The sequence below is a fragment of the Penaeus monodon genome, chromosome 2 (assembly GCF_015228065.2).
Source record: "Penaeus monodon isolate SGIC_2016 chromosome 2, NSTDA_Pmon_1, whole genome shotgun sequence".
Lineage (NCBI taxonomy): Eukaryota > Metazoa > Arthropoda > Malacostraca > Decapoda > Penaeidae > Penaeus > Penaeus monodon.
Window position 1 is genome coordinate 28,929,840 of NC_051387.1, and position 12,500 is coordinate 28,942,339.

At 43.8% G+C, this 12,500-nt stretch overlaps 1 protein-coding gene across 1 annotated transcript in view; it reads left to right on the forward strand.

The window, feature by feature from the left end:
• Window positions 1-12,500, forward strand: part of LOC119582116 (glycine receptor subunit alpha-2-like) — a 31,882-nt gene that overhangs the window by 17,763 nt on the left and 1,619 nt on the right. The window contains exons 2-3 of the mRNA XM_037930359.1: window positions 3,633-3,862; window positions 4,002-4,124. Coding sequence (XP_037786287.1) covers window positions 3,633-3,862; window positions 4,002-4,124 — 353 coding nt within the window. The remainder of the gene's footprint in view (window positions 1-3,632; window positions 3,863-4,001; window positions 4,125-12,500) is intronic.

A 12,500-nucleotide genomic window follows, 5' to 3' on the forward strand; every position in this document is an offset into this window, starting at 1 on the left:
GCAACGGCCCCACACCAACCAACTCTTTGCTCCCCGACGACTCTTCTGGACGCTCCACTTCCTCACAAGTGCCCAGCTTTGCACCAGCTGGCACCCTCTGGGCCTTATCAGAGAAGTTGGCTACCAACACTGTAACTAACCCTTCCCCTGGTCCTACAAGGCTCCGCCCAACCGCTACGCCATCAGCCAGCTGCAGGTTTTGTATGGGCTCCACGAGGCCCTCTACTCCACGCATCACTCTTGACAGTCGACACCGGATTCTAGACTCTGTCCTGGGGGTAAGGTGCAGTCGCTCAGCCGTAACTACCTCTGCACAGCCAACCTCTGGAAGCAAGGGCACATCTTCACCGTGCACCCTCACCAGCTACCGTCCAAGGTCGACACACGCCTTACTCTGCGTCAGGTAGTCAAGGCCCAGCAAGCAGTGCTCGTCCAGATCGGCCACATATACCGGCAGCCGCTGCACCGTGCTGCCCACGCCAATACAAGCCTCCACTGACCCCTTGAGCTGCGCACAATGCCCCGTGACACCACACAGTCTCTGTGGTGCGTCTGGAAGTTGCATAGTGGCCAACATATCAGGCCGCACTAGGGTCTTCTCAGCCCCAGTGTCCACTGTCAGGTGGCATGGCTTCCCATCTATTGAGCCCTCCACCTGCATCGTGCTGGTTCGACGGCAGCTTACCCAAGTCGGGGCCCGGGAACCGAAGACGGCTGGGTTTCGGCCCCCTTCTCCAGCCTTTTCCGCCTGTACCACTTCCTTAGCCTTAGGACATGCACTCGGATGGTGACCATACCTACCACAGCCCTTTGCAGCACTGCTGGAAGGCTTTCAGAATCGTCCGGTTGAGAGGACGTGTTCTCCGCTCCCTCTGACACTGACTACGTCTGTGCCCTACCTCTCCGCGCCCCAAACCAACAACCCTTTGGAAAGTGCTCGGATCACCTTCCTCAATGGTACCTTCCCCACTTTAGCCTTCTGGCCCCGGGAAAGGTCACGGCGGGGCCTGAGCAGTGGCCCTAGGCACTGGTTGCCTTCGGGAAAGGCCTCGAACTCCAAGGCCCCGCCAGCGCCCCCTTTGCAGGTCCTCAGGGTGTGCCTGCTTGAAGTAGATTTGCAGCTGCTGGTCCTGTAAAGCGTCAACAAAGAAATCGCGGGCCAGGACCACGATCATCTCTTCCGCAGCCGCAGGGTACGACCTCCTTACCAGCGCCTCCACATCCTGCGCCAGCTGGAACAGTGTCTCGCCACGCTCACGAGTCCGCTTCTTCAAGTGGGCCCGATATACCTGGGCCCTGGTGATAGTGCCCGAAAGGGGCGTTTCAAAGCCCCCGCCACGCTGGTGTAAGAGGCATGTTGGGATGCCGGCAGATTGCCCCAACACTTCCACCGGGGGCCCCTTAGTACTGTTACCAGCTGCAGGGCCTTCTCTTCCTGGCTCCAGCCCTGGGCAGATGCCAGCATTTCAAATTGGGCGACATATGCCTCGTACTCAGCTGGCTTACGCCTCACAGAATGTCTGGAGGCCGAGAGGCTGCAGGGTGGAGAACGCGTGCCGTGAACTAACACGCCCGGGGGGGGAGGGAGGCAACGAGGCGGGTTGACCGGGTCCGAGTTTGCCGCCACCTATAAACCCCAAAGGGGGCGGTTCCGATGGGGCCCCCAAACCCTTTTGCAGCGATCACTGGCTCCGACACGACGATGCGAGGCCCCGGGGGGGCCTGCCACGGACCCCCGGCAGACCCCCGTAAATTGACACTCTGGCATTTGTTGCCAGAACCTTGTCTGCCTTCTCTGCTTGCAACGTTATACCTCATGACGCCCCCTTTCCTCCTTCACTTCCTCCCTCAGGCCCTGAACCTCGCCCTTCAGAGTTCTGCAAATCCTCCATCAGTTCACTCTTCACGCGTTGCAAAGGGTTGTCGGTTTTACTGCTGAGTTTCCATCTTTTACAGATGCAAGATGCTCTGTAGCACCTCAACAAGTTGGCAGAAATGTTCCTCTGCCTTCCTTGCTGCATCTCGACGAGATGGTGCGCCTGCTCGCGTGCCCTCTGTGCCTGCTCTTCTGCCCTTTGTGCCATTTTCCCCCCTCATACCGGCCAGCAAAGGAGTGATCAGGTCCATCTGGCCGGCTTCAAACCCCATTCGTGCCTGCCTCATCATAGCCTCCTCTCCCTCATGGCTGCCGCCATCTTTGGACGACATGATAAATCGGCGGCTCACGATCAAATATCACAAATCCCACTCCGACACCATTTGTTACGCCGGGGCCCCCTCGTCCCCTCTGCCACCAACACAAGGCAGGCTAGGGAGACGGTTTGTGCTATCCACAGGGTCGTGAACACTGAACAGCTCCAAGAGGCACCGAGCACCACAGCGTCCCAGAACACCACGAGGGGAAACGCCACCTGGAGAGGCAGGGCACGAAATAAACACAAAATGACACAATAGGCACAATACAGGGGGGAAACCAGCATGCCACACTGCACGATACAGCTTATAACAGGGCAACACCAAGTTTATCAGGTCACAAAGGCACACACGAGGTCTTCACAGGAGCAGCACCCAACTCCGTCTCACGGCTTGTTCCTCCGCTCCTCTGCTCACAGCCAGCTGCATCATGTTTGCCCAGGTCCCTTCATGTTAACACATGTTTCGCACAGAGACAAAGACCCACTGGCATAGCAATATATACATATATACACCGGCTGTTGGACATCTTGAATAAAAGGAAATTAAAGTTTATTGGTCATGTGATGAGAAGTAAAAGTATTGAGAAAAACTTGCTGACAGGGTTGGCGATAGGAAATAGAGGAAGAGGCAAACCAAAGACAAGACTGAGCAACATCAAAGATATTTGTGGGCTGTCGATGGTACAAGTGGAAAGAAAAGCGCAGGATCGAGTTGAGTGGCGAAGGATGGTGGAGAGGTCCACGGCTGCTCAAACATGAGCATACTGTTATTGATGATGATGATACATATATATACATATTTATACATAATATATATATATAAACATATATATATGCGTGTATGGCATATTTTTTTTTTCGAAATGGTAGGTTCATGTTTGAGCCGCCGTGGTCACAGCATGATACTTAATTGTAGTTTTCATTTTGTGATGATCTTGGAGTGAGTACATTACCAATAGACCACGTGGCTGTTTACCACTCCAAGTCCAATTTAGAACCATCAACTCAGCGAGGGCGTAAATGACAATTATATCTGACCTCGCCTGACCCGATAGTTCGTAGCCAGCACCCGATGTGGTAAGGTCGGCCTAATCTTCGCCTTTAGGCGGCCTCCCCTAGCCTCAGGCGGGTCGGCCTGACACATGACACCGCTTTCCATTAGACATCGTCTCGTGTGTTCCCATACTGTGTGGTACTCTTAGCATTAAAGAGTTATGCCATTATACCAGTATCACTACCCCTACTAAACCACTATACTAGAGTACTCATAGACGCTAACAATGTGTGTGTGTGTGTGTGTGTGTGTGTGTGTGTGTGTGTGTGTGTGTGTGTGTGTGTGTGTGTGTGTGTGTGTGTGTATGTGTGTATGTGCATGCGCGTGTGTGTGTGTATAAATATATGCAAGTACATACACATTTACCTCGCCCTCCTTCCCAGGGAACTTCAGTGGCCTGTTGGCAGAGTTCAAGCTGCGTCGCCAGAGTGGCTATCACGTCCTCCAGACCTACGTGCCCACCATCCTCATAGTGTCCATTTCATGGGTGTCCTTCTGGCTGGACCCGAACGCCGTGCCCGGGCGTGTCACCCTCGGGGTCACGACGCTGCTCACCCTCACCACCCTTGCCTCGGGCATCAGGGCTTCCCTGCCACCTGTCTCATACGTAAAGGTACTTTCTGTAGTTTCAGAGCATTTTCCTGTACTAAGTAAGAATATGTTCTACTGTTAATAGTTATGAGGCTTTTGATTTTTCTTCACATGAACTCAAGTTATGAAAAGAAACAATAATTTGCTAATCTCCTCCACAGGCTATTGATGTCTGGATAGGAACATGCATGCTTATGGTGTTCAGCGCTCTCGTGGAATTCACTTTGGTTAACTGGCTCTTCAACAAGAAAGTTACTAAGTCTCTCCTCAAGATTCCGAAATCAGTAAGTTCCTTCTATAAAATGAGCTTCGTTTTTCTCTCTAGCAACACTGAATTGCAATGGAGCGACATATTCATACATATATCGAAAATGTGCGCAATCCCCTTCTGTCTTTGTTAGTGAATGGGATGTGCTATGACACAAAAACGTGCGAGAAATATAGGTACACAATAGAAAAATAATAATGTTATTGTTATCATCATTGTGACTCACTCTTATCATTGTTGTTGTCGTTATTGTTGTTGACATGAATATCACCATCATTATCATTATCATCACTGCAAGTGAACGGTAGTCGATTTTTTAATATTTTCTGATGCAGAATTTTTCATCAGTTTTGCGGATGCGGTTATTTAATTTCAATATGTGGATGCGGATATTTTTCGCCATCGAATAAATGAACAACAAATAATTTAAATGTTAAGATTTTAAGAGATAAATAAGGATGGAGCACACATATATATTGAGAAATAAAGGATCCTAGAATGCATTAACTTAATTATGTCACACATTCAATTACTTGTGCTACCAGGATGCGATTCACGTCGAAGCTTACTCCGAGATTTTTAGTCCTGGCGTCCCAGTTGCTTGGGAAGATCGTCCCAATATATATATATATATATATATATATATATATATATATATATATATATATATATATATATATAAGAGAGAGAGAGAGAGAGAGAGAGAGAGAGAGAGAGAGGAGAGAGAGGGGAGAGAGAGGGAGAGAAGGAGAGAGAGAGAGAGAGAGAGAGAGAGAGAGAGAGAGAGAGAGAGAGAGAGAGATAGAGAGAGAGAAAGAGAGAAAAAGAGAGAAAGAGAGAGAGAGAAGAAGAAAGAAAGAGAAAAAAAGAAAGAGAGAGAAAGAAAGGAAGAGAGAGCGAAAGAAAGAAGAGAGAGAGAAGGAGAAGGAGAGAGAGAGAAAGAAGAGAGATAGAGGTGAAGAAGAGAGAGAGGGGTAAGAGATTAGGCCTTGGTACAGTTGGTAGCAAGGGAGTGATAGTTGTATTGATGAAGAGTTCTACACAGTAAGGGAACACACGAGACGATGTCTTAGGGTAAAGTGCTGATCGCGGGGTCACGTGTCTGACCAATCTGCCCTGAAGACGAAGATTGGACCGACCTTACCACGTCGGTTGCTGGGCATGAACTGAGTAAGCTGGGTCACCCTTGGGCACAAGAAGTGAGCATCCACCGAACACGTGGCGTGGAAAGAATAGTGAGGCAGCTGGGGCAAATGTAGGAACAGCTGCAGGATGTATGGAGGAAGCAAAGTGAAGTCACAGGTTCTGTCTATTAATGACCTTCCATATTGCTCAGCCACCTACTCACACCTCACCCTCGAGGCGTCTTAGATTTGCCTTTAGGGTGACCTAACTTTGGCTGGTCATCTCGTTCTCGTGTACATTGTTCTTGGTGCATCTTCATGGCTGCTCGTCCCTATTGTCCTCTTCGTGGTCCTCGGTGTAATCCATCCATCTTCGACGTCCACACATCCTCGCACAGGTCCTCCTTGACTTCGGATTCGTCTAGACTTCCTCATAGTCCTTGTCCAGGTCTAACTCGGCAGCATCCTCGTCCCCACGTCCTCGTAGGTCTCTTCTCGGCTGCATGCTCGTCCTCACGTCCTCATAATCTTCGTCTGGATCTACAGGCGTACAGGCAGGGGTGTCCTCTTAAGGATCTCAGGGTGGCTGATACCTGCGCTGACGAGCTCCTGGAGTTTGACTAGATCTGCAGGCATCCAGGCAGGCAGGCAGCGCCCATCCACAGTATCATGGGGCGACTGGTACCTGTGCTGGTGAATTCCTGGTTCTTTGCTGGATCTATGGGCATCCTGGCAGGCGGCGCTCTTCCACTACATCATAGGGGTGGCTTAATACCTGCTCTGATGAACATCCTGGTCCGCAGGCTTCTGGCAATCTTCCAGTGATGTCCTTCCCACAGTATCCTAAGGTGACCATTTCTGCAGCAGGGTCCTCCCTTGGTGCCGTATTGGTTATCGTCGGTCCGACTGCTATATATAATCGGGGAACCAGATCATACATGTAAGAGCCAGAAAGTAGGAGAAAAAGAAAGACAACAGAGAAGAGGGGGTGTTAAGTACCACTAGCCAGTTATTTATATAAATTTGCAGTTTTTAATGTTTGTTTTTACTTTATTTTCATTTTTTTTGTGTGTGTTTTATTTCACAAAGATAAGAAATTAGGAGAGGGAGACGTCAGTAGCAATTTGCAAGGACCTGGCTTGAACTAACAACCATCTCTGATAGATATGTACGAGTCACTTGTCACGGATAACAAAATCGCGGGCAAGAGATACATCATAGATCTTTACACCTGCACTACGACAGCAACAAATCCTATTAATGAAAAGGTTCCAGTGTCTTTTGCTCTGCATGGATGAGTGAGTGAGTGAGTGAGTGAATGATTGAGAAAGTGTGTGGTTGACAGCGAGCGTGAATGAGAATGAAATGGAGACTGACCTCACACAGAGAATGAATTAGAAACACGAAGATTAATGTTCAATATCATAAAATTAGCAATGGTATTTATACAAAGTTATTTCATCTACCACAATGAATTCAACATTTAATATGTGATAGAATGTATGCATTAATGAATAGTAACATGAAAAAAAATATTTGCAAGCTTTCTAGCAAGCAAATCTTCTCGGGGTCAGAAATTCTGAACTGCCAAGGTAGCCATGTCTATGAATGTCAGACTTCACGACGGGGGGGTTCCTATACCCAAAATGCCGTACAATGAAGCGAGCTGAGCTGGGAAAATCTATAAATAACCTGCTCTCTTCTGCATATCTGTGATGGGTGCTCATGACATTCCCTAACTATCACGAATCACACTATCGCTTGGGATGTACCCAAAACATGCAAGCGACTTCAAGAGGGTGAGAAGGGTGTGATTAATAAGTGAATAATGATTCTAGCTTAAACCCTTGTCCTACATTAATTAATGGACGTAAATGCAGGTCACACTGCCTATCGAACGTCGGAGCAGCTTATAGATAAACCTGTCAGGATCACAGAACACACCTCATCCGTGTAGACATCATAATATCAAACAGATCTGATTTCATTACCTATACTGACGCACCATGATTTGGGGGGATATCCTACGCTATACTTAGAATAATACATTTATATAGATCGCGTTACAAGCTCCGTTCTAGTGCTGATAGAATGTCTCACCAGTGAGCAATGCAACAAAGTTACACGTATTCCTATGGTGCAACAATTACAAACAACCAATTAATGGGAACAACAAGCTGTCTGTCAAGCCATCTCATGTGCCGACCGACCGAAAGTATAAGTGAAGCCAGGTCAAGACCTGACCCTTTCCACATCCCAACCAACTGGAAGGGAAAGAGAAAATGTAGTCAGGTCAAGACGGGAAAATGCGCTACGAGAATAAAGAAATAAATGAAATGATATTCATAATAAAGATAAAATCATGAACACCTTAAATTCATTGTAGTTGAAACAATATTGATCTCTAATAACCGAGAAAAATTAATTAACTACTTAACTAACGAACGATATTCATTTGCTGTCACTTAGCATTTTTATCGAACAAAACCAATGGCTTAACACATTTATGGGAGAAGAAGGAAGGTAAAAGAAATAAAGAGGCGCAGAACATGTACTCACGTGGTTTTGTAGACATGGTCGTTCCTGGAAGGAAAGGTCGAGCGGTTGTCCGAGACTGTGTGTCCGTGTTGCAAGCCAAAAGGACGCAACGACCACGCTGCCGCCAGTTGTAAGTCTATATCTCTGGTACAATTGGCTAGCAGGGGTAGTGATAGTTCTATGACATAGAGATAGAGAGAGATAGAGTCAACACTTTATTCCATTAATTCCAATGGTTCTTTTTACATAGATAGTGACATCGTACAGTAATACAGAATAAGTAGAAAGAATAATGAATACTTTGGCAGGGGAGATATAAAATAAAATAGAATAAGAAGGTCACATCATTAAAAATAGAGGATTGGCTTTGCATTTAAGTGTGTGATGTTTGGGAGTTTTGTGATTTATTTACGTTTCCTATTGCCACTCTTGCGGCAAAGTTTTGTAGTTTGTGTTTTTTGTATTTGAGTTTTGTTGGTTGATCCCCATATAGTAGTTTATAAGCTGAATGTAAGGGTTTGTACAACAATAATTCTCGTCTCATCAGGGATTTGTTTTATGTGATTTAGGGATATCAATGTGCCCATTACTTTTTTGTAAATCTTGTTCATGTGTGTTTCGAAAGTCATGTACCTGTCTTTGTGTACTTCTAGATTTTTCACGGAAAAGCTTGGTTTAACATGATAGCCTTCAAATTCTAAGATTGTGTTTATGAGGTGAAAGGTTATGCGAGTGAGGGACCCAAATGAGGGCACCCGTGAGGCGAGAGACTTCGAGCTTAGGGGCCAAGGAAAATGCCCCGTTTGTTCCTCGAAAAGGGGGTGAGGGGACCAAGCTGAAGGCTTAGAACCACTGATCTAAAAAAAAGACTGGATCGAGCAACCAGTGCTTTGTTGTGAAGCACTATTGAAAACTCCGGCGCCATGACAGTGAGATCAGTGGATGGCTTGGGGCGCAGTGGAAAATTGCTGTAGATTTCCCAGTGAAGTCTCTGCTTTGCATGAATTAAGGTGAGTTTCTATCCAGAAAGCAGTTTTCAGCTATTTTCTAACAAAAATGATAAACTAGAGATATTTCTAGACTAGTCCATCAGCAATCCGTTTGCAGCTACAATCAGTGTAACAGAGAAATTTGACTTTGTTCGTTTAACTTGAAAATAATTTATCAAGGTGAAGGCGATTTTGAACTTCATTTGGTGCCAAAAAGCAGAACAATCTTATTCAACGTGTGATACTCTGGGGATTTAAATTTTCAAATAACTTTTGGTACGAGTACATATTCGCACAAAGTTCATAAGAAAATCGTGTGCCAAACGTTATTGGTATTTGAATCATTACCACCATATAGTGTTAATGAGTTTGGTATATTTACCTTTAACTTTCCCGCGCATTGGGTCTCAGTGTCATGGCGCCCACTAAGAGCCAATTGGCTTCATGAACCTTACCGCGAAAACAATAGGAAGCTCGATCCAATCTTTTTTTTAGATCAGTGCTCAGAACCCACACGACCTCACAAGCCAACTATCCCCGGAGATGCAGGCCTACCAGGCGCGTGACCAATATGAGGATGCTACATGATAAATCAAATACAAAATCCTAAACTGAACAAAAAGAACCCTGCAGAAGGCATCAAAGCAAAACAAGTTATTACGTAAAAAAAGACAAGCGCCAGAAGGGCTTGAGAACTAATAAAAATACGCCAGACGTGCTTAAGAAAAACAAAGTATGCCAGAAGGGCTTAAAAAACAGTAAAATAATTAACATTTAAATTACAATAAGGAAAAAGACATGGGAAAGGAGTAAAAAAAAAAAGGAAAAGCTCAAGTAAAAGATTAAAGCATGAATAAAAGAAACGAGTAAAAGCACAAGATGAAACTAAGTAAAATTCAGAATAAGTAAAAACTAAAAGTCAAAGCACACATGGTTCACAGTAAAACGTAATGTAAAAGGATAAACACGCCCAGCATAGATACACCTAGGCAAGTAAAAGGGGCAGTACAGCCTTGTTTCAGCATCCGTGGCGTAAAATCCAGACAGGTAATCCAAAATTTAGTCACAGAACAGTCAGAGTATCCTCTTCATTTATTAAACAAATACAGGGGGGTTACATTAACTCCCGCGGACGTAAGTATAGCACATAACATATTAAAATAATAAATAGGAAATTTTATGATAAAATAAAATATACAAAAGATAAAATCAATAACAAAAACAATAAAAGGTTAGAAGTAACCATTAAGAAAATCATAATTATAATAAAAAATACGTAAAGCAATCTACTGCGATTCATTAATAAAATCGTAAAATAAGTTACTTTCTCTTGCTGTAAAGAGATTAAAAGGATGAATAAGTAAAAAGAAACCATTAAAAAATAAAACTGAGCTTAAAATACAAGACGATAAAAAAAGGTAAAAGAAGATGCATTCGCAGCAGATGTGGATGTTCTGTTATCCGCACATCATGTGAAGCATCGTAAAAATATGTGGATAACGAAGGGATCTCATTGAAAGTTTTGTTTCAAAAAACGTACAAAAAAGGTGTAATAAACGTAAAATACAGGTAAATAAAGACAGCATAAAACAAATATAGGGGTAGAAATGAGGCTGGCAGAGGGAAGTGGTCCGGCTGTGCTCGACTCGCCCTGTGAATTACGGTAGGATGCTAGGTAGGATAGGGGTAGGATGTTAGCAGGAGAGGATAGGGTTAAAGGTAGAATGTAGGGCAAGCGGGAAAAGGGAATGGAAAAGGGGGAAATTAGCGTAGAAGTAGAAGGAAGAGAAAAGCGAAGGAACAAGAAGAGGGTGCGAATAAGAGGGGTACGAGGAGAAATGCGGAAGGATACAGAGCTGGATAGGGATAGGATGGAGGCAGGATAATATAGTGATAGAGATAAAAGGTAAAGCAAACGAGGAGAACGAGTAGAAGAGGGACAAACTACCGTGGAAGTAGAGAGAAGGGTAAAAGCGGTGGGACAGGAAGAGTGTGAATAAGGTTACGAGAGGGATAGAAGGATCGGGGCAAGTTAGGGGGGGTTGAAAACCTCACAGGGATTTTGGCTATGTTGCCGACTGCCTATAAAGATGCATTGTGTTTTATCAGGATTTAGTTTGAGGCTGTTGTTGTCAAAATACATCTTTGCTTCTGCAAGAGTCTGTTGAGTATTCTTATCAAATCATATTAATTGCTTACTGGGGCAGCGTGAAGAAACTGGGAGTCATCGGCATATTGGACAAGGAGACAGTTGTTTGCAAAGGTTGACAGGTCGTTAATGAATATTGTGAACAAGATCGGGCCTAATATGGAGCCTTGTGGGACACCGAAAGAGTCTGGTTTCTTAGTTGACATATTATGACAAATTTTGACTGACTGCATTCTTGTGGATAAATAACTTCTGAACCCATTGTTGTCAGTTTTATGATTTTTCATTTTGTTAGGCAGGATTTCATGGCTGACACTGTCAAATGCTTTTGACAAATCACACAATGTGAGTAGATTTATTTGATTCTTATCTATGTTATCATATATATATATATATATATATATATATATATATATATATATATATATAATATATATATATATATATATATATATATATATATATATATATATATATATATATATATATATATAGTTTTGTGGGTTTTTCTTACACACACACACATATATATATGTGTGTGTGTGTGTTATTCTTAATAAGGCTGTATCAGTAGATAGCTTACTTCTAAACCATACTGCGTTTCGAAAATAAGATGATTGGATTCTAAGAATGTTGATAGTTGATTTGCAAAAAAAATTTCCGGCACTTTAGATATCACTGGGAATAAAGTTATAGGACGATAATTGTTCAGTTGTTCTGCATCTCCTAATGTGAAAATGGGTGTTGTTATGCCATGTTTCCACGGTGTTGGGTAGGTACCGGTGATTATAGACGTGTTTATAATGATAGTTAAATAGAATGCAATTGTGGGAAAGCTTTCTTAGATGAATCGAAAAGCAATGTTATCCACTCCTACAGCATTCGTTTCACGTGTTTTATTGTTAAGACTGAAAGCATTTGTTAAGAGCCTTGTCCTGGTTGTGTTCTGTGGGGGCAAGAAAGCAGCTGTCTGTTCATAGGTGAGTCTACCGATATTTGCGAAGTAGTTGTTTAGATGTTCTATACTACTTAAAGAATCCGTGTTTTTTTTTTTTGTGCTAGTTTCCAATTTTCTTTGTCGTTATGTTTACAGTCATTGAACTTATTTTGAAAATACATTGTTTTTGCTGATTATATTCATGTTTTAACATTTCTCTGTTTTGTTTATACTTAGAATGAAGGGTGATGCCAGTTCTATTTGTTTTGAGAAATTTGGGGTGGGGGGACGTCTAACAATTTTGGCCTAAAGAGGGGCAGCGGCATCTACACTATCTTTAGTACGTTCAAGAGAATGTCTACTTGTCTGTTAACGTCATCTGTTGTAACAATCTCTGACAGGGTCGACTGGCTACCATTAATATTTTGACTAAGTGATTGGGGGTCGCAATTTGTCAGGTCGCGGGAAGTTTTTATGACAGGTTGTCGCTTGGGCCTCTTTATATCTACTGTCATAATTAATAATTCGTGGTTTGCAATTTGACAAGGGATAACGTCAGTATAGGTAATGAAATCAGATCTGTTTGATATTATGACGTCTACACGGATGAGGTGTGATCTGTGATCCTGACAGGTTTATCTGTAAGCTGTTTTAA